Source organism: Neolamprologus brichardi, chromosome 7, assembly GCF_056152115.1.
Source record: "Neolamprologus brichardi isolate AB-2024 chromosome 7, ASM5615211v1, whole genome shotgun sequence".
Lineage (NCBI taxonomy): Eukaryota > Metazoa > Chordata > Actinopteri > Cichliformes > Cichlidae > Neolamprologus > Neolamprologus brichardi.
In genome coordinates this window covers 20,268,261-20,289,872 of record NC_142110.1, presented here as the reverse complement: position 1 = coordinate 20,289,872, position 21,612 = coordinate 20,268,261, and the positions used below count along the sequence as shown (strand labels likewise).

At 44.0% G+C, this 21,612-nt stretch overlaps 1 protein-coding gene across 1 annotated transcript in view; it reads left to right on the top strand.

Annotated features, from left to right (window-relative positions):
• peak1 (pseudopodium-enriched atypical kinase 1) overlaps positions 1 to 15,563 on the top strand; it is a 28,027-nt gene extending 12,464 nt beyond the window's left edge. The window contains exons 2-4 of the mRNA XM_006782447.3: positions 789 to 1,033; positions 6,945 to 7,762; positions 10,909 to 15,563. Coding sequence (XP_006782510.2) covers positions 789 to 1,033; positions 6,945 to 7,762; positions 10,909 to 12,264 — 2,419 coding nt within the window. The 3' untranslated portion in view covers positions 12,265 to 15,563. The remainder of the gene's footprint in view (positions 1 to 788; positions 1,034 to 6,944; positions 7,763 to 10,908) is intronic.
• The last annotated feature ends 6,049 nt before the right edge of the window (positions 15,564 to 21,612 follow it).

The window sequence follows — 21,612 nt, the reverse complement described above, 5'->3', positions numbered from 1 at the left end:
TTTATGAGTTGTTTTGCTGATATTTCTTTGAAGAGCAAAAGCTTGTCATGAAAAGATTAATAAAAGTCGGGGCAGTCTGGCAACAGGATCAGATCAGCCGCCACACCCATCAACATATTGATGTCTCAACCCTTTAGTACTCAGTACGAGTTAATACAGTCATGCTATCGGTACTCTGTAATACAGCTTTGACGATGAATTAGTGCAGCCAATATCTCGCCTGAGTTAAGCTATTTTCTGATATATTGTTAGTGTATTGATATAATTATTTGTAACTGTAGATAAATAAAAATGTAAAAAGTAAGGAAGCAGGGATAAACGCCCTTCCGCCAGTGTTAATGTTGCTTTGCTCGTCCTGCAGAGGGCGCTCTGTAGCTTCCCTGTTCGGAACACCCCAAACACAACCAGCTGATTCGAACAGAGTGATCCTCCACTTGTTGTGACAGTAAAACTAATTTTAAGATTTTTTGTTTTAAACTTCATCATCGTATTTATTCTGGTATTTTTATAACACAGAGTTATAACTAACTACACCTCCATCTCAGGACTTCGGGCTCCATTTTGATCCACTGTTACAGCATAATGTGAAAGAACCAGAGTGCGCCATGAGCTCACACAAAAGCACTTACAGACTTACAAGGTTAAAACAATACCAGCTACTCTGTCGAGTCTGGCAATGGAAGCACTGGGAAAAATACTGTCAGCAAGTGCAGTCACGTGCAGTCACGTGTAGGCAGACCAGTAGATGAAGAAACTAAATGAGCCATGCCTCTCTCTGTCATGTGCAGCCAGGTACCAGTCAGTGCCAGCGCCAGGGATCGGGAGCTGCCCAGCGCCACCTCCTTGCCTGCCAAAGTGAATCTGGGGCTGGTGCTTGGGGAGGCCGCGGAGGGCCATGCCAACCAGGTTGCTAGTACAGCCGCGGCCAGTGAGGGCAGCGCCAGCCTGGGAGAGCCTGAGGACGACGGGATTCACTCTCATTATTCTCACTCTCCTGCCTCCAGCCAGTGCAGTGCCACCTACAGCAATCTGGGTAAGAGTGAAATATGAAAGATGGATAGAGAAGGATTTTTGTTTTGTTTTTTTTAACTCGTGTTTATATTAGTGCTGGAGAAACCTGAAATTTAAGATGATGCCTTCTGTGGTGCGTAGGCTTAGTCAGGATGATTGAATTGTCTACATAAGTAGGTTTTGACTGTGTGTGACAGATTTTTCTGCCTGATGTCTTAAGACACATCCATCTATTGCATTCTTCAACTGATTTCTATTCTGGATTTGTCACATCACAATGCTCACAAAACTGAAGATAACGTAATGAGGAAAGATAATCTGCAAATAAAATATGGATTATACACCAAAATGATTGAATTCAACATTGTTTGCACTAATTAGTATATATAAAAAAATACAAAAACAGGAAAGTATGACATGTAAGTGTGTAAGACCCTCCTTGCCTGTCGCTGTAAGCTTGCCAAACCGGTGAAGTTGGGGTTTTTGGCAGTTTTGGCAGTTTTTTCACTCCTGAGTGGCTGATTTTACTTTCTTCCTGTATCAGCACACTTTCTCATGTGACAAGGCATAATTTATTCTCTGCAAAAACAGCTGGAGCCCGAAATCTCGACACATCTTTTCACACACAGCCTGCAGCTTGGTGCCTAAAATAACATATTACAAAAAAAATGTTTGTTTTTTTTTCGTTGGAGGTGGGAGAATCTTTGCCCTGGGGTTATTGATCCTACTCATGAAGCTGGTTCAGTTCCTGATGGTGATCAAAACTGAGAACCCTGAGGACCTGCATAAATCCCAGTTTAATCACAATCCTCCTCTTTGTTTTCTTTTCTCATATCCTGTGTCTCTGTCTTGAAACTATATCATGAGTGACTGATAAGATTGTAATAGGGCCACCTACCTTGCTGCTTTCACACAGTATAAGAGCATAGACTACATGGCTAACCACAGTACTGTTAATAGGATAAATATTGTGGGGAGTTTTTTTGTTTTCTTTTTTAAATCACATTTCTTGTAGCCAAGAAACGGCATAAAAATATCTCTGGATATTTTTTCTCTGAAAATTGTCCCATTTCCTAGAAACAGCAAGACATTGGTAAACAATTGGGAGGCACAAGAACAAATTCTTTGAGGCCTTGATGTTCTTTTCACAGAAAAAAATATTCAGCCAGCACATTGCAGATTTGCTCCCTGATACTTAAAAGATAAAAAATAAAGTTATTCTGCATGAACAAGACAACATACATTCACTTAGGTACTCCTTTCTAGTACTGTTTTGGACTTTTACCTCCAGAACTGCTTTAATTCTTGGTAGCATAGATTCCATTTTTAAATCCATATTGACTTGACGCCACACTGTAATGAGTGTAATGAACTCACTGTGATATTCAAGAAATCAGTTTGAGATTTGTGCCATGGAGCATTATCCTGCTGGAAGAAGCCATCAGAGGATGGGCACACTGTGGGCATAAACCCTTTAATGCCCGAACCATGAAATAAGTGCCAGAAAATTCAAATTTAAAAAAGAAAAATGTAAAAAGAATAGAATATTAATTACTAATTTTTTATTTTTTATTTTGACATGTTAGATACATACACTCTGTGCATCAGAAATGGTCGTTCTTGATCAGCAGCAGCAAATTCTCAGGTCGGCTGTGGTATTTAAACGATGCTGTTGGTATTAAGGACCCCAAAATCTTCCAAGGAAAAATATTCCCCAGCCTGAGCGATTGTATCAGTGGTTCAGACTGAATCCCTGCTTTCAAGTTGTAATGTTTCAGAATTTTGACCATCTGAATGCTGCAGTAGAAATTCAGACCATGCAACACTTTTCCAATCTTCTGTTGCTCAATTTTGGTGAGCCAGTGTGAATTGTAGCCTCAGTTTCTTGTTCTTGGCAGACAGGAGTGGCACTCGGTGTGGTCTTCTGCTGCTGTAGATTCAGAGATGCTCTTCTGCGTAGCTTGGTTGTAACAAGCAGCTGTTTGAGTTACTTTTGCCTTCCTATCACCTCGAAGCAGCCTGGCCATTCTTTTGTGACCTCAGAAGGTTTGCTGTAAATCTCAGAGATGCTTGTGTGGGAAAATCCCACGACATCAACCATCTCTGAGGTTCTCAGGCCTGTTTTCTCCATTCTGTTGCTTAGTTTAAACTTCACCAGGTCATCTTGACCCTGTCTGCATGCCTAAATGTACTGAGTTGTTGCTATGTGATTGGCTGATATCTGTGTTAACAGGAAGTTCAATAGGTTCTTTGTCCATCACATTCCTGTAACTCCATAATAATAAAGTGTCTTGCTGATGGACAGGTTTCATTTCAACTTTGCTAGCTGCTCCGCTTTACAGGTTTTCTCTCACTTTGACAATAAGCGCATACAACCAGGCTTCTATAGCAGAGAGGTAGGCACAGCTGTCGAGCACTGTCGGGGCACTTAACACACGAAGCTCTCTGTGTGGGAAACGGATCTCTCCGTGATCAAGTGGCATGTGAGAGAACAAGAAATAGAAACACAAAGCGAAAGGGTTAGAGAGTGTGGGTTTGCAGAGCAGCTGTGCAACTGAGGTGCCTCGCTGCGTCGTCGCACATGTGGACGTGTGATGTTTAAGAGAATTAAATTATACAACTTCCTGTTTAAGGATTCAGCAGTGACAAAATATTTGTGTTGCTCTGGCACTGTTGTACTAATTAGGCCTTTTTTCCCTTTCTTTTCAGAAGGCATGTGCAAACTGGGAATGCAGCATTTGTATGCGTTTGTTTGTGAAGCTTGAAATGCACACGGGCCCTGTGGATGGGTTGTGTTAAAAGCTCCCTGGATGACGCACACAGCGAGCTGCCTGCAGCCTAATTTAACTTTGCTGCCTGCTGCTAATGAGGGGCTAGATAGAAGTTTGTGTATCCGTGTTGTCAAACATCGCACAGAACAGCGTGTCGTTTCTGTTTGGGAGGAGGAGGTGTGTGGCCTTCCACACACTCAAACACACACAAACAAGTGTTGACCTAAGACACACAGCCGCTCAGTGTAATGCCTGCTTTGAGTTTCCTGTTTTTCCTGCTGTTACCGTAGCATCGCTTTGCTTTTCACTACTGTGGGCTACATTTGCTGTTCACACGTTTCTTTTTTTTGTGAGGAATCAGGTTCACTTTTTAAATGAAAGTGTCTCTCTCTCGCGTGCTCTCGCTCTCTCACTCATTCACTGTCATGTAGTATAGTCTCGCTCGGGTTTTAATCAAAGCATCAGGCGGTAGGAGGCAGAGTGCTCGCTGCCTTTAAGTGAGAAATCTCCATTATTGGTGGGAGCGCTGAGCCTGTCTGTTGGCACCGGCGACTCCTCACAGACTCTCAGGGATGGAAGCAGAGAACAGCGTTTTATTCTGCCTCCGGGCGCTGCTGCTGCTGCTGCTGCTGCAACTGCTGCAACTGCAACACGTTTCTCTAAAAACTTTGAGGTGTTAGTGGAATTGAGGTAAGCTTGTTTCGCTCGTTTTCTTCAGTGTTTATCTCTGTCATATATTTATTTTTCTCTGTTCATCAGCCCCCTCGCCTATTTTTTTTTTTTTTTTTTAATTCTCCCCCCACCCCAACCGCCACTTCTACCACCTCTAACCGCCTACTCCACCGCTCTCACTCCATTCCACCCCCCCGGTCCTCTTTATTCTACTTTATTCTACCCACCTCCTCCATCCATCGCTTGCCTCTTGTTAACGTGTCAGAGTTAGATCGGAGGCAGCTGAGCAGCAATCGCTCTGCTATGGCAACAAGTTCCCTCAACCAGTCAGAATAAAATGTTGACGAATGCTGTTCCCTGGAAATTTGACTGTACGGCTCTGACATGATATTTTAAGAACAACGGTTGGATCAGTCGCTGCATTTGTGAGTTTTCACATTATATTACAAATATTAACTGTTAGCTTTATTGCTCTAATTTGCGTGTATATATTGATCACTTGTTGAGCTGTTTTCAGACTGATTGTTGACAGTGTGATGTGATGCAGCAGAGACTCTGAACTGATATCTGCTGGTACTCAGATTTGGGCTGAGAGCAGTATCAGAGCAGTTGGCTCAGACACATCAGGTTCTTCGTGTTGCTGTAAAAGAAGTTTAGTTTAACAGCAGTGGACTTTAAATGATTAAAAATAAACTTTGTAGTCATGTTTGTGCACAGCTTTTTTCTTTTCCCCCTTTTTTTCAAATCGTGGTTTTGCTTCAAGCATGCTGTTGAAGCACTGTCACAGGCCTTGGTTTAATTGAATTGCAATGCACAAATAACTATTTACCCTGTTCCTTTACAGTAGGTGTACGACACTCTGGGATTTAGAGTTGCTACTTTGCTAATAGCTGCAAACATTAACTGTGTCATAACAGTGTGTTTTTTATTGTTTTTATGTAGTTTTAAAGATTTATTTGCTTAATCATACACATGCAAAAAAAAAATAAAAAAATCCCAGTCTTATGTAATTGAGTTAAGTCACAGCCACACTGCAATAAAAGGTCCCTACGACTGGAAGTGGGAGACGGCTGCTTTCTTGGATGGATTACTGCAGATTGGTGGAGGAACACATTTAATATATTCGTTCCACGGAGGATTACCAAGACTCATTTACTTCATCCTGACTGCTCTATCTTAAGGCTTTTCCTGCATTCTTAGGATGATGTCAGCGTGACTTGCACATGGGGAGTCGCCCATACTTTTTAACGATGTATAATCAGTAGTATTTGTGCTGCACAAAGAGGAATGATTTGTTCACGAACATGCATTTGCCTCAGGGACGGTCAAAGTAATTTGGTAGAAGGAGGTGACTTTGAAAGACATGAACTCAGATCTCCCTGGTGAGTTAAAGCCACGACATTGAGTTATTCATAACCTTACGTGCACACTTTGTTAGCACAACCAGGGAGCTTTGTTCCCATCATGCAAACAGCACGACCCCTGCCGCCTTTTCCTTTTATCACACTTGCCTCTGACCCGTGTGTCTCTGTGGTCATTAACCCCACAGAAAGTTGAGGGAATCCAATCAGTCTCCCAACCTTCTGGATTCTTCCTTCCACCATCCAAGCAAAAAAAAATAAGGTCACATCAAGACACTTCTAAATTTGCTCTCCATGCTGCCTCTTTAAGCCTCACTACAGAACAGGACTGCAGATTGAGTCGGGCAGCTGGATGGTTGGAGAAACAGCTTGTGGCCTCAGGGCCACCAGCTCTATCACGTGCTGTTGCACACATCATCATGTCATCATTTTGTCCTCAAGAGAAGCTACAAGCTAGTGGTTCTCTGGAAACACCGGAGAGCAAAGGGCAAGCCCTAGCTGTAAGGGTGTGTCGTTGTTTTTGTGGCGAGGGATTTTTTGTCAGTTTTATCGAATTGCAGCTTTTGTGTCGTTTTATTTTTTTCATGTATCCTTTACTGATATCTGGGTCTTTAAGTTATTCGTTTTTTTTCCACGGCAAAGATTCCCCACCTCCCTTCCAAACCAAAACAACTTGAGAGCGATGTTTCTGTTGGTGTTTTAACTGATCAGAGTGTGGAGTTAAAAAGACAACAACACAGAAATGGTGTTGACAAACTATCGAATGTATTTGGATGAGTATTTAAAGGTATACATATACGTGAAATATTGAATCTGTGCAAATGCTTTCATTGACTGTGATTAGGTTTTGGTTATAAAATTTCGGTCTGCAGGTTATTTAAGGTAATAACTGTGCTGTCAGATCATTGTTGTGGAGTTAACGGGCTAATTTTTTCATATAAAGTCTGTTGTATACTAACATTAGATTATTGTGTGAATTTAATTCAAGGAAATTGAAGGAGCTGTTCTTCCTGCTTATTGAACTGGATATCATTACGCCCTCCGTTCAATTTGAAGGGTCCCAACAGTCTTTTAGTTTCACTGGATCTTTTTTATGCAGTATGAATGTTTTCTGTTTTCTTTCCTTCAGGTAAATCTCGAGCCAGCATGATTCCACTTAAACAGCCAAGAAACATGAAAGCATCCAATGACACACTGGCCTCCATTGAAATCGAAGGCCTCGCTGAGCAGCCAGCCCCTAAAGCTACACCACCGCCATTACCCAAAAAAGCAGTTCCTCGTTCCAGTACTGAACCCATCCTGGGAGGCAAAGAGCCAGTGGGAGGCCTCAGGCCTCGAGCTGAAGCTAAACCGGGGGGCACCAACCTTAGTGTAGCCAACCCTCTTTATGACTTGGACTCCACCTGGGAAACAGCTAGTCAGAGCTCCTCTCTGAGCTCCGAACCGCATCGAGGCCACGACCATGAGAGCGGTGACTCCTTAGAGAGGTCATCAGCTGCCACAGCTACCAACAAGGCCCGCATGACCAATAGCGTGTCCTCTCTGGTCCCTCAGCCTTCACCTGCTGCATCCAGCGCAACCCCCGGCAAAGAGAAGAGAGTCTACCCAAGTTCAGAATCCCTGGCTGGAAGGGGTCGGACAGCGGGTCGCGGAGCTGCCGGAGGCGGCGCAGCCTCCAAACCCCAGAGACCTGCTCTTTACAGGGGGTTGGACAGCTGGGATGAGGTGGTGGGGAGGATCCGCGGGCTCCACACAGACACTCTACGGAAACTGGCAGCAAAATGCGAGGACCGTTTCATGGCTGGCCAGAAAGATCATTTGAGGTTTGGCACTGAAAGCTGGTCCCACTTCAGGCTGACCACTGGGAAACCCTGCTGTGAGGCGGGGGACGCCGTTTACTACACTGCATCTTATGCCAAGGACCCACTGGTCAATTATGCCATCAAGGTGAGATTCTTTCTTTTGGTTTGGTGTTAAATGAATACAGCTTCTTTTGTGTTACATATTCTGTTGAATATTTAAACCCTAAAACGTCGAAAGAACCTTAAACACTGACTTGTGGGAAAGAAGAGAAAAACAAGGTTTGTCCTATTTTACAGTCAAAGCTGTTTCCCCCCCCAAAAGAAGTGATGTTTTCTGATCTCAGTAAAATATTTCAGCATCTCTTTGTTCAGCTTGTTCTTAGTTTTCTCTTAATTAGTATGTTTATTTGTTGTGGGGGATTGGTTTGAATTCTTGCTACATCAAAAGTATTGTAGATATTTTTCTCTGGTAGCTGCTGTCTTTGCAGTAGATTCATAAAATCCTTGTGTTTATGCCGACGAATCTCCTCCCCTCTTTTCCTGAAGTGCTGTGAAATATTGGCACTTAAACTTTGATCCCTTAGGGTATGACCTTGTGCAATAAAAACCAGAGCGTTGTTGTGTTTGTTTTTTTTCTTCCCCTGCTATTGTGCGAGAGGAGCAGCCCTGTTGTTAGTGTGTATGGAGATGCATGTGGTGGTTTGAGGGCACAGCTTGCCGGAAGAGTTCTGACGCTAAACACAAAGCAGATATGGATGAAGGTTAAATTATTCACAGGATATGAAACACTGTGCGCCACACCACTTCAAAGCTTTGCCTTCGTATTAGCAGCAGGCTTAAGAGAAACTCTTGTTTTTTTTAAAGACGCTCATCTATAAATAAGGCAACCAGAAGCAGTAGAAACAAGCCCCGACTTCCCAATTAAACCTTCCCCAACTCTGTCTGAATGCAGCCCAGCTATGCCCCTGCCTTCCTTTAACCCTTTATGTGCAGATGACGCATTTGAACTTTCATATTTTACTTCTGTGCTAATTACTCACTTTAGCTCTCCAAAGAATTCAGTGAGCGCCTCACTGTGCTTTAAAGCTCTACCGTATCACTGAAGAGTCGACATTAAGGAGACAAGAGGTGGTAATAAAAGCAATGAGTTTCTGCTAACTTGCAGGATTGTGTTACAACCAGAAACACGAGTACGGTGTCAGAGTTTTGAAAATCTGCAGATGTCTTCAAAGAAAGTGAAGTAGGCAGGTCTAGTCATCATGAGCCATCATGCTCAAACAAACATCAAGCGAAGCTGCACATTCCTGAACAATTACAGGGTGCGTCTGAAAGGAGCGCACTGATGTGGTTATTCATGCTGTATGAGAGTTTAATCAAATCTACATAAATCACAACAAACACTTTAAACTTTTAATAGAAGTAATAAAGTGAAATGACTGAGGTTGTCGTTGTGTTATAAAAACATGTTCAGGTTTTAATTCATAATCCATGTCTTGATTTATATCAAGGGTGACTCAGTACTATAATTATTAGCTACTTTGCAGCTATATACAGTTAATAAAAGGCTGCAATATTTTTACATATTCTTCATCAAGATGGAAAACTTTTCAAGCTCTATCTTACAGCAACGTTAGAGTGTTACTATTTGGCCACTTTGAGAAATCAGCATCTCGTCTTTGCATGTAGATTTTTATTGTTTTTATTGTTTAAAACATACATTGAAAGGGACACAGGAAACACAAACAAAGAACTTGTGTCACAATCACAGGGGGATGATGAAATTTGCATAATATATAGGAGGAAAATGAAAACAATTGGGATTTATAGTATATATTTTTAATCACTGAATGTCTGACGGTGTTCATACAAATCTCATCCAGGTTTGCCCTCCCGTTGAGGAGGAGATTTATACAGACATATATATCCATACACACACTACAATCAGATTCTACAATAGTAAACAACACTTCATAATGTTAGACACCTGCCAGAGGTTTCTCATTACAGCATCTTTACAACTCACTGTTTAGTCTTATGCATTACAGCAAACTCACTTTGTGATTTTTGTCCTCACAACATCTTTGAGTCATTTTGTATTTTGGGGACATTTATTAAATTTCTGACAGTAATTTCTGCAAACGTTGCACATCAGTGAAGACAAACGGGTTAAATTCGATCATTATTAATGAAACCACACTATTCATTTTCAAGGGGACAGAATGTTGTTCAACCCCAGACATCTAATACATCATGCTTTCTGCACAGACTGATTCTGTCTCTGACTCGGCTTCACCTCTCACTGTGCTGTGATCAAAGATTGAGAATGAGAGCTATGGAGGCTGTAACTGCTTTAGGAGACAGAGACACACTCTCAGTGCTGTCTGTAACAGCCCCAGCTCGGCTTTCTGCCCTTTCAGCTGTGTATCATTAGCTGCATTGTTTGAGAGAAACCGAGCAGGACAGAGAGTTTCGAAAGAAACAGAAAATGTTTTTGAGTTCTCCACTGAAATGTTTGGTGTTTTTTCCTGGTGTTGCAGAAGGTCGCTGTTTGTTTGGAGGTCGCCCACTGCAGCCAAAAGGCAAATTCTGCTGCCAGTAGACCCCGTTTTATTTCATTGAGATGAATCTAATTTAGTTACCAGCGACCATATGAAAACACAGTATATAGGAATGACAGGAAGATGGGTAAAAGGTCAGGTATTGATGGATTTACTTTAAAAATAAATCCCAGTAAAACCATTGTTTATGATCATATTGTGAACAGATCTCATGAAAAGACTGAAACCAACCAAGTGTTTGTTCTTAAAATATACAACCCTGTCCCCGCCTGTGACAGGTTTCATGTTTAAAACCTCGAAGTTATTTCCTAAAGCAGCTAAGCATCTTGTTTTTTTTAACCAAACTGTGCACTGACAGGGGTAAGGGGTGCATTTCGAGGTATATTTTTAGCCATGGATCGATACACATCCGATGCTTCTGTAAGTGTTTCTGACAGCAGGACAGTGTATGTGACAGAGACTCAAAATAAAGGAACGATGCCGACGTTTTTGCCGACACGAAGGGTAACAGTGTGGCTCATTTGTGTCGTTTCTGCTGTGTGTCACAGAATCGTCGGGTTATTTCGTGACAGTAAGAAAACTAGAATATCATTAAAGTTTCCCCTATGTTTCATTGCTGGTAAATGGACAAATAAGATCAGAAAATGGCTTTAGAGTGATTGAATTCTCATCTTCAACTCAAGACATTGGACTGACGGTGATTTTTCTCTGACATTTATTTGTACTTCTTCAGATCTGTCGGAGCCAGGTGAAGGAGACCCAGCAGCAGTTTTTCCACAGCCTCGCAGTGAGGCAGAGCCTGCCAGTGCACTTCAACATCCAGCAGGACTGTGGCCACTTCCTGGCTGATGTTCCTGCCCGCCTGCTGCCGTGGGAAGAGGACGAAGAGGAGGAAGAAGCAAATAAGGAGGAAGGGGGGGCGACAGTAAAGGACAAAGAGGCTAAGATGGCAGATTTAAAATCGCCTTCTCCAAATGGGAAGCTAGATGAAGTCCCGGCTGCGGGTCACATGAACACAGCTGGCCGCTTGAGGAGCCGAGTGGTGGTGATCACACGTGAGGTGCCCTTCCAGACAGTGGCCGACTTTGTCAGGGAAGGCATGAGCCGGCACACTCAAAACCCGGAGCTGTATGAGCGTCAGGTCTGTCTGCTGCTGCTGCAGCTTTGCTCCGGGCTGGAGCACATGAAACCTTTCCACGTGACCCACTGTGACCTGCGACTCGAAAACCTGCTGCTGGTCCAATGCCAGCCTGGCAACCCCTGGAATCTGGACTTACTTGAGCCCAACAATAACAGCAACGGCAGCAGCTCGGGGGCAAGCGCCGCAGCCACCGCTGCCGCCAACTCCACCTGCCCCGCACGCCTCATCATCAGCAACTTCTCCCAAGCAAAACAAAAGACTACTCTCATGGCCACTGACCCCGGCACGCTGCGCGACCAGTCGAGGCTGGCACCCGAAATCATCACAGCCACCCAGTACCGCAAGTGTGATGAGTTCCAGACCGGGATTCTGATCTATGAGATGCTGCACAGACCCAACCCCTTTGAGGAGACGCCAGAGTTGAAGGAGCGGGAGTACACCTGGGCCGACCTTCCACCGCTGCCCGTGAGATCGCTGTACTCACAGGGGCTGCAGCAGCTGGCGCGCTTGCTGCTCACCGTTAACCCCTCCGAAAGAATCCGGATGGCCGAGGCGCGGGCCTGCCTCCAGTGCCTCCTCTGGGGACCTCGGGAGGACTTGTTTCAGGCGCTGGGCTGCAGCAGCACCGGGCCTATGTCCGGGGCCACTTCGGGCCAGCGCGAGGCCACCCTGCAGAACTGGCTGGACCTCAAGCGGACACTGATGATGATCAAGTTCGCAGAGCGCTCGCTGGACAACGCCTGTGGCGTGAGCCTGGAGGACTGGCTGTGCTGCCAGTACCTGGCGTTCGCCACCACAGAGACCCTCGGCCGGGTGGTGCACATCCTGCAGCAGCCCCAACAGCATCCCCCATCTCCGAATGAGAACCAGCCAGTGCACCCAGCACAGAACCAAACTCAAATACATCCAGCACACACCTTTCACTTGACTCCTTCGCAGCCACTCTGAGTTTCTCTGCCCAACTGTTACTATGGCAACAGAGCCAACATATCCCCCTGTGTGGTCCCTCTGCTGATGTTAAAAGTGTGATGTAAGCTAATAGTCAGCTCCACAGTGCTCACCTAAAACAAAACAGCTGCTTGTGCTGTGTCTGTGTTTTCTTCTTGGACTGAATCGGCCGTGCTAATTGAAATCATTTTGGCTCTCGTCATCAATGCCCCGCGTCTTCACATATCATGAGTTTATCACTCCACCAGTACTAAACTGAGAATTTTACCAAACGTGTGAGGAATTATTTTAAGATTTTTGTGTTTCTGAGACAAGTCTCCAGACTTGGAGAGTTGTCAGTACTCCGTGTTAAATATCATTTTCACGCCATCTGTCTACAGGGTTTGAGGGAGTGTGGAATGAAATAACTAAGCTTCTACAGTGATGCATATTGATATTCTGCAAGTTTTGTCTGACATCTAAAGGGACACCACGGTCAGAATTTAGAAAGGTAACTTTGAGAATTTGGAGTTTCATCCCAATAATTTGACTCTTTTTTACGCAGTGTTGTATTATAAGCAAGTTTTATTTGAATCAGAAAAAAGGGGAGTGTAGGGAGGATTTGAAATGAAGGGAGTGGAGGAAAAACAAGCTTTTGCCAGGCATGAGGACATGGCTAAACATTGAGTTTAATATATTTTAGTCTTGACATTTGCACAGCTGAGACTTCTTCGTTTACTCATTGTGCTTTTAGAAATTCAAAAGCCAGTATGAAGTTGAAATTAACAAAAAAAATTAAAAAATAAATAATTATCAAAACACATTTCTGCACAGAGCTTTGTAGAGGTGGGTGACGAACACTGAGCTAAACTTGGCTTTTCATTTAATGTTTTTTTACGCTTCGAAGTTGGAAAAGGCTCAACCGCCCTGGCTGCTGGTTTGGGTTCTTGTCGGCGTATGTGCAATTAATACCTGTCTTTTGTTATTTCTTTTTGAGGTAACAGCATTATGCAGTCTTTTACTAATACTCTCTTCCTTTGTTTTTGTTTTGTGGCACATAAACTGATAAGTTTCATTTCAATCCTGCAACTTAAGAAGCAAGGTAAAGTTCAGTGGAAAGTACTTCTGATAGTGGATGGGATATTTCAGGGACTGCAAAAAAGTTATTCTTTGTCGATCGTTTTATCTTTTTGTCAAGTTGTTTTTGAACGGTTCTGTGTTACGGATGACATTTGCACATTTACATTTGGAACGCTGGTGCCCCTCGGTGGAGCCCGGAGTACACGGTGAGGCTGAATAAAGTTCCTGTGAATCTGAGGAGCTGGATCTGATGTGTTTTGCAGCGTGTGGAATGTAAACGTTTGCGTGGACTGAAACTGACATTTGTTCTCATCTGCTCTACAAATGTGCTTTTTTTTAGTTCAACCACTTAGTTTCATATATAAATTCTATCTTGGAGAGAAACTAATTACACAACCACTGACACTTGCTTCCATTCCTCCTATATTGTTTGTTTCCCCTCTTCTTTTTTCCCCCTTTGCTCTACCAGTAGGAGAGTAAATCCTGTATTGATGCTTCCTGCTTGTCACTCTGAATTAAACGAGCTCTGTGTTATTGACTTTCCAGTCTGGAGTCAGTAAAACCAAGACATGTACAGAAGCCTCAACCAGTAACACTTTATAACACAGTCCATAACTAAGAGTGTAATTCTCCTGTAATTAAGTGGAATTTTAACATATTTTATTTGAAATTGCAATGTAATTATATCCACATACAAATATTTAAAAGGTCGTATAATAGAATAACGGGGTAAAAAGTTAGATTTTTACTGGAAACAAAGAAATATTCATACTGTAAGTAATTGTAAAAACAAACAATATTTCCCTATCTTACACTGTAGGTGCTCTGTACTTTTCAGGGCATGGCCCAGTTATGGTGTGCCTTGACCTTGCTTAATTTCCAGATATTTTTACAGGACAGGAGAAACAATTTTAGGCAATATGTAATTAACTGTGAATTTTGCAGACAAACAATATTTTCCTTTTCTACATCATAAGTATGCTCTACTTCTCGGAGTGTATCTGTATTATGGAGTGACTGAACCTCGCCTTTTACACCCTTATTTAATGTTCATTATGCCGACGTGCATGTTGATTGTCCAGTTATTCCGCATTTTACTTAAAATGACTCTAATTACAGTAAAACATGTATCTCCTTCGCTGTAAAATACTTAGAAGTTGGGCGTGGTTAAGCCACTCTCATGACCCAGAAAGTGCAGTGTACTTACAATGTAAGATAATGTTTTTCTATTAAAGTACCAAAAAATTATGCAGTACTTACAGTGTAATTATTTCTTTGTTTCCTATAAAAACCTAACTTGTTACACCATTATTCCAGTGCACCTATCTTGAAGTATTTGTATCTAAATATAATTACATTGTCATTTCAAATAAATACATTACAATTCCATTCAATTACAATTACAGTCAGCGGCTGTATTATAAAGTGTTACCATTGAATTTCATGTGTCGAACAAAACACCCCGAATGCTATCTTTATCCCAGAATTGAATACTTGGAGGACTGGTGCTGCAAATTTACTTTATTTCAGATGTGCAAAAACTTTGTGGTCCTTGGAGCAAAAAACGAGACAAAGCAGGTTTAAGTTTGTTACTGTGTTCAAGGGTTTGTGTACTGAGGAATGTGTGTGGGACAGCACTGGTGGCTGTCCTCGTATTCAGAGTTAAGCCTTTATATATTAAATATAGTATAAATATATATATATAACCTTTATCTATTTTAATCCACACTCTATTTTGTGACGTACGGAGCACTTCTATTTCTGTCACGAGAGTCTAATAATCATTTTATCTTTTAAAAGCTTTACTTGATTTTCTTCCACCTTGCATGTTTTGGAGGAAGAACAAGGTGAGTAGTTATCACTGTCCTACACAAAGAATCAATTGTAAAAGATCCCAATCATTCAGTTGCATCCACACAAAGAACAATGTACAGTATTTTTACCCCTCTTGTAAAGTTACCTGCGTAGGAGAAAAACCACTTTGGCTGAAGGATGACTTTTGAACGCACCGCTGAACCATAATATTCATCTGCCGTTTGGAATACGGCAGACATTGTTTTCTGTTCCTCTTTCTGCTCTGGTTTTCTCTTTTGCGTTGTTAACTGCCACTGAATCTAAAAACGGAAGCTCTCCAGGGCTTTCTAAGTATGTGTACAGTATGTCTCCTGGCCTGCAGCCATTTATTGTTGTTCAATTTAACCAACAGTAACAGAACAATAAATATATGTTTTTTATATATACTCTTTGTGCTCTGTGTCATTTTTGCTCGATTTAACTGTTTAGAAAAGGAAGGATTTCAGTCTTTCAGTCCGTTTTGCCAAAGTTTTTATTACTTTTTTTATTCTTGGAAATCAGAATAGTTATTTCAGGTCATTCTTGGCCTGAATTGATACAGCCACATCAGCAAAATAAGAATTGCCCTCAAGCTCAATGCTGATAAGGAGCCTTTAAATTATTTACAGTGGGCATTATAAAACTGGAAACATGGGTTTTGGGGTTTTTTTTTTACTCTGTAAATTACTCAGCAGTTTGTGTTTAAATGAGGTTTTTGTTAGTTAAAAACCACATTGAAAGTGGTTTTAAGGAATAAACACATTTCTTTTTAAACAAGTTTCTCTTTATCCCAAATGCCTGTATTGGTACTGTCTGCTTGCCTCCGTGATAGCTTTCAGAATTAATTAAAGCAAAATCCCCTCCAATTTTTGCTTTTATTGTAATATGAGTGAATGTGAAGGTGTGTAACATGGCAGTGAGACCTGCTATGATGTATAGTGTAAAGAATGTGAAACCGACAAACACAGACAGAAGGGCAAGCTCGAAGTTTCAGAGTTAAAGATGCTAAGTTTTTCCAATGGACATCAGAGGGACAATTGAGGTCGAGCAGCTTGGAGACAAAGTTAAAGAGGCAAGTCTGAGATGGTGGATGTTTGGAAGGATGCAGGAGATTGAGCTACCAGGCAGAAGGTAAGGTGGAAGACCTCAGAGTAGATTGATGGATGGAGTGAAGATTGTATTGACATGCAGAGGGTTGGTGTGACGGAGCAAGATGATCTGCTATGGCGACCCCTGAAGGAACCAGCTGATAAAAAGATGTAGTTCTCTGTCAATGTTCGCCACCAGGTGGCGGCATGCTAAAGAAAAACAACATGCACCGTTCTCCTGTTTTCAAAATCTCTACTGGCTGACTCTGTTCAGTAGTGTGTACCACATTCAAGCATCTGTGAAGCTGTGAAAAGGAGTAAATACTGCAAGTACATGTATTGACATTGCATAAACAAATTAAATCACCTCTTTGGGCCAAAATAACAACTTTGCAGTTCTTCATCAACACACCGCTGAGTGTCTGTGATGGTAAATCAGTCCATTTGTTCACTTTATGAGTTTGGTAGTTTTCTTCATTAATATAATTCATTAATCATTTGGTTAAACCCACTGATATTATGAGGCGCGCACATAATATTGTGTGGTTTTTCTAAAAATGTTTTGTTATATTAATTATGTTTCTTTCTTTGAGTTACCTGGTTTTGGGCGGTGGGTGTTTCCTGGTCTGGGCAAAAGGCCTGGCTGAGGACTGCTCAGCAGGACAGACCATGTGCTTATCAGGAACAGGGGTCTTTTAGGTTTACTTTGGTTAATCTGTGCTTAGTTAATATTAGTGTGTTTGTTTTCCCCCTATTGTGTGTAAATGGTTTGGCCAAACCACTATAAAAGCTACCCTCATGTGTCTTTGTAATTAGGGCAGTTTGTGAGTTAAGTTGTATCCACTTTGTTTAAGTTTCTGGAAATTACTTTTGTAGAGTTATCTTTACTTGACCTCTTTTATGGGCCTGCTAATTATGTTTTTGAATGTTGTAATTTTTGAACTTTTTGAGGGTTAAAATAAAGAAAACTTTTTTGAAGATATTTTTTTGCCTGTGTCCTCTATGCCTTGGCTGCTTGGTCCCTCACAGTGTCTAATCTGTATCAGCGAATAATCACAAAAGATATGGGTGCATGTGTATGTGTGTCCTGTGTGTGGTCGAATCAAAACATAGCATTTCCGCCTGATTTTTGAACCACAGTTTTGGCTCATTTGAATCAAGTTGAATGAGATCAAAGAGGTCAGTCTGGTGCTCAGAGGATCCTGCGGCGATGGCCTTTGGCATGCGTTTGGCCGATCATTCAGGTGAGCTATGACAACACCTCCAGAATTGAGAGTTATTATACGGTTGGGAAAGTGTAGCTGTGTCAGGGTTCCTGGGTCGGTGACCCAGTGCTTTCCGTTTTGTTCACGTTCAGTTTATTTCGTCACTTCCTGTTTGTTCCTGTCACCTCGTCTCGTGCCATTAGCCAGATTATGTTCAGCTGTGTACTCACCGGTCTCTCATTATCATCCTCATCAGTCTGTGTATTTAGGTCTTCTGTTTCCATTCGTTCTTTGTCGTGTCATTGATGATGTTCGTGTGATGTTGTCCTCCCCGTGTTCTCTCAGTCAGTCAGCCATTCAGTGTTCCAGCCAGTCAGTGTCCGTTCACCCTCTGTTCCTCCACTCCTTATAATAAACATCCACCAGTCTTCACCTACCTGTGAGTCCTGCGTTTGGGTTCCTTCTTCCTCGCCTCCACACAACGCCTGACAGAATGACACGACCCGTGCCACGAAGACACGATTGGGACCCAGCGGACTCGGACCTCAACGAGCGGCAGGTGGCAGCGCTTTACCGTTGGGCAGAGGTGGTCAGGGGAAAACAGCGGCTCTTCGCGGAGCGAGAGCACGTCTTCGAGGGGACTCGCCTGGCTCTGGGCGGGCCTCGGAGACGCCGCGTTCCCCCACCTGCTGCCACACCTGCCTCGGAGCATTTGCCGCGGAGAGCGGACGTTTCGTGCCGCGTTTCGGCCGCTCCCTCTCTCGCCGCTCCGCTCCTCGTTCGCACACCCGCCGCCTCATTCGCCGGACCTCCACCTTCGCCACGGCACCGCGGCTACGCCTCCCACCTCGACTCAATGGAGGCTACCGCGCCAGAGGCTCAGCTGTTCACCCCGGCCGCTTCCTCTTCCCGAAGAAAGCGGCGCACACGCCGCCATAATATGGACTATTTTCAACAACTCCCGGTGGTGAGTTCCACTAACTGTTTTCCACATCCATCATCTGATTATCCCCATAAAACACATAACAGATCCACCACCGATCCATGGGGAGTTTCCCTCCTGGAGGATGTCGACTGGGAAGATTTTTTCTGCGCTGCTCCCACAAAGACTGTAAATCGTGGTGGCAGAAAAAACAGACCGAACTCTGATAAACCTGCCAGTAGCACACACCCAGTCACCATTTCCACACCCGTCACTCAGCCATTCCCCACCAGCACGGCAGCCCAGATTTGGCCTTCTTCTTCAGCCATTTCACCTCCTCAGATGTCTAGGGCCCGGCCTACACCCACACCAGTACCAGCTCCCACACCGGTGCCAGCTCCCAGGAGGAAGGCAGCTGCGACGCAGTCTACCTCCACATCCACTCTTGTTTCCCGGGTGGGGGTGACTGGTGTCCAGCCACCTCCCGTACCTGTCCCAGCGCCCAGGCTGAGGGCAGCCTCAACCCAGCCTGACCTCCCTGGAGGCTTGGAAGAGCTCACCGGCCCACCTACTACTTCACCTCTTCATCCACCTCCTGATCCAACCTTTCACGCCCTCGCACTGTCCCTGGTTAGGCTAGCTGAGGTGTCCCCTGCTCAGGCACCAGCCTTATTAGCCCAGGCCGCAATCTTATCCCCCTCGGTAACTCTGTCATTAGCTCAGCCATTAGCATCGCCAACCTCTGTTCATCCCTTAGCTTCCCCACTCCAGTCAGTTCCCTCACCTGCTGTTCAGCTTCCACTCCAGTCAGTTCCCTCACCTGCTGTTCAGCTTCCACTCCAGTCAGTTCCCTCACCTGCTGTTCAGCCTTCACTCCAGTCAGTTCCCTCACCTGCTGTTCAGCCTTCACTCCAGTCAGTTCACTCACCTGCTCTTCAGCCTTCACTCCAGTCAGTTCACTCACCTGCTCTTCAGCCTTCACTCCAGTCAGTTCACTCACCTGCTCTTCAGCCTTCAGTCCAGTCTCCTCCCGTCCTCCAGTCCCCTGTAGTCCAGTCGCCAGCCTCAGACTCAGCTTCAGCGTCAGCGTCTGCTTCGCCTGGTCAGGACTCAGCCTCTGCTTCAGCGTCTGCTTCGCCTGGTCCGGACTCAGCCTCTGCTTCAGCGTCTGCTTCGCCTGGTCCGGACTCAGCCTCTGCTTCAGCGTCTGCTTCGCCTGGTCCGGACTCAGCCTCTGCTTCAGCTTCAGCTTCGCCTGGTCCGGCGGCTGCCGTGTCGCCAGCCTCCGCTTCGCCTGGTCCTGCGGCTGCCGCACCGTCGCCCCAGCCACGTTCTGGACGTCATCGCCTTCCTCGCGGCCGCCCGCCGGACCAGCTCAGCGGCCGCCGCCGCCTTCCTCGCGGCCGCCCGCCCGAACTGTCTCGTCTCGGCCGCCGGCCACGCGGCCGCCCGCCTGAACTGTCTCGTCTCGGCCGCCGGCCACGCGGCCGCCCGCCTGAACTGTCTCGTCTCGGCCGCCGGCCACGCGGCCGCCCGCCTGACCTGTCTCGTCTCGGCCGCCGGCCACGCGGCCGCCCGCCTGACCTGTTTGTCTCTCTGTGGACTCCGTCCCTCCGTCCTGGGCCCCCTCCGCCCTCCCTGTTCTGGTTTTTCTTTCTTTTGGCCGTCGGGTGCCGGCCTTTGGAGGGGGGGGTACTGTCAGGGTTCCTGGGTCGGTGACCCAGTGCTTTCCGTTTTGTTCACGTTCAGTTTATTTCGTCACTTCCTGTTTGTTCCTGTCACCTCGTCTCGTGCCATTAGCCAGATTATGTTCAGCTGTGTACTCACCGGTCTCTCATTATCATCCTCATCAGTCTGTGTATTTAGGTCTTCTGTTTCCATTCGTTCTTTGTCGTGTCATTGATGATGTTCGTGTGATGTTGTCCTCCCCGTGTTCTCTCAGTCAGTCAGCCATTCAGTGTTCCAGCCAGTCAGTGTCCGTTCACCCTCTGTTCCTCCACTCCTTATAATAAACATCCACCAGTCTTCACCTACCTGTGAGTCCTGCGTTTGGGTTCCTTCTTCCTCGCCTCCACACAACGCCTGACAAGCTGTCCAAACTGCCGAATAAACACCTAAATTGTCCTTTATGGATTTTATTATTTGTTTAAAGGTTTTATAGCTATTATTTTATACGATGTTAGCTGGAATTTGCACAGTTTTTCCACAACTTTTTGCAAATTCAAAAGTGGATTTTGCAACTTTTTGCAAATAGAAGGTCCTCGAGGTGATCGTGTGTGCATTAAAAAAGATCTTTTATGCTATTCTCTTTTTGTCAAGTGTGTTCCAGTGATGGATGTTCATATTAAACGTGGCCATGAGCATAGTAACTTGCATAAACTGGATGTCATGGCTTCAAGCTGCTTTAAACATAGTTTTCTAATTGTTGCGCTCTATGATGTTGATTAGAACAGAGAGCCTTAATATCCCGCACTCTTAGAATCTTAAAAAAAAATTGAAAAGAATGTGTTGTTACACACTTTAACACATGTAAAACAAAAACATTTAATTTCACACCTTATGTGTTGGTTTTAGCATGCACAGCTCTGGGCAACTGCTGTGAGGGGCAGCCAATCAGAATAAAGCTTGCTTAAAGGACTAAAATTAATTTTTTTGGAAGGCTGCAGTAGATATACAGCTTTGCCAAGGCCCAGTATGAGTAAAATGTAGTCTGAACTGTGGAGCATGGGACTCAAGGATTTGGGATTGAGTGAAGCATGTCCCCTTTAAGATTCAGACTTTGATCTTATTTCTTATTTCAAGCATTTTATATGCAAAACTGTTGTCAACAGTATGCCCTCCTGAGATTTCCAGCCAGAACTGTCTGTGTTAGTTTTCAGCTCAGTTATTAAAATTACTTTTATTTGTGTCTAATAACGTTTTAAAGACCAGCTGATGGTTTTTAATTACAATGTTGGGCTTGTAAAGTAACATTTAAAAAGAAAACAAAAAAAAAAAACACACACATATAATAGGAGCTGTGTCTTTGCAGCATTTCACTCATTAAAACCGACTGCAGCATGTAGTGAGTGCACACTAGCTGGAAATAGTTTAATTAGAATTATTTGGGGGAAATGAGGACTGATGCATGTTTTTCTTATCAGGGGTTTCATTACTGCACCATGCCAGCCTCCAGCACAGACAGTTATGCAATTTCACACTGAATCATCCCTAACAGCTCAAATCTCAGATGAATCAGGGT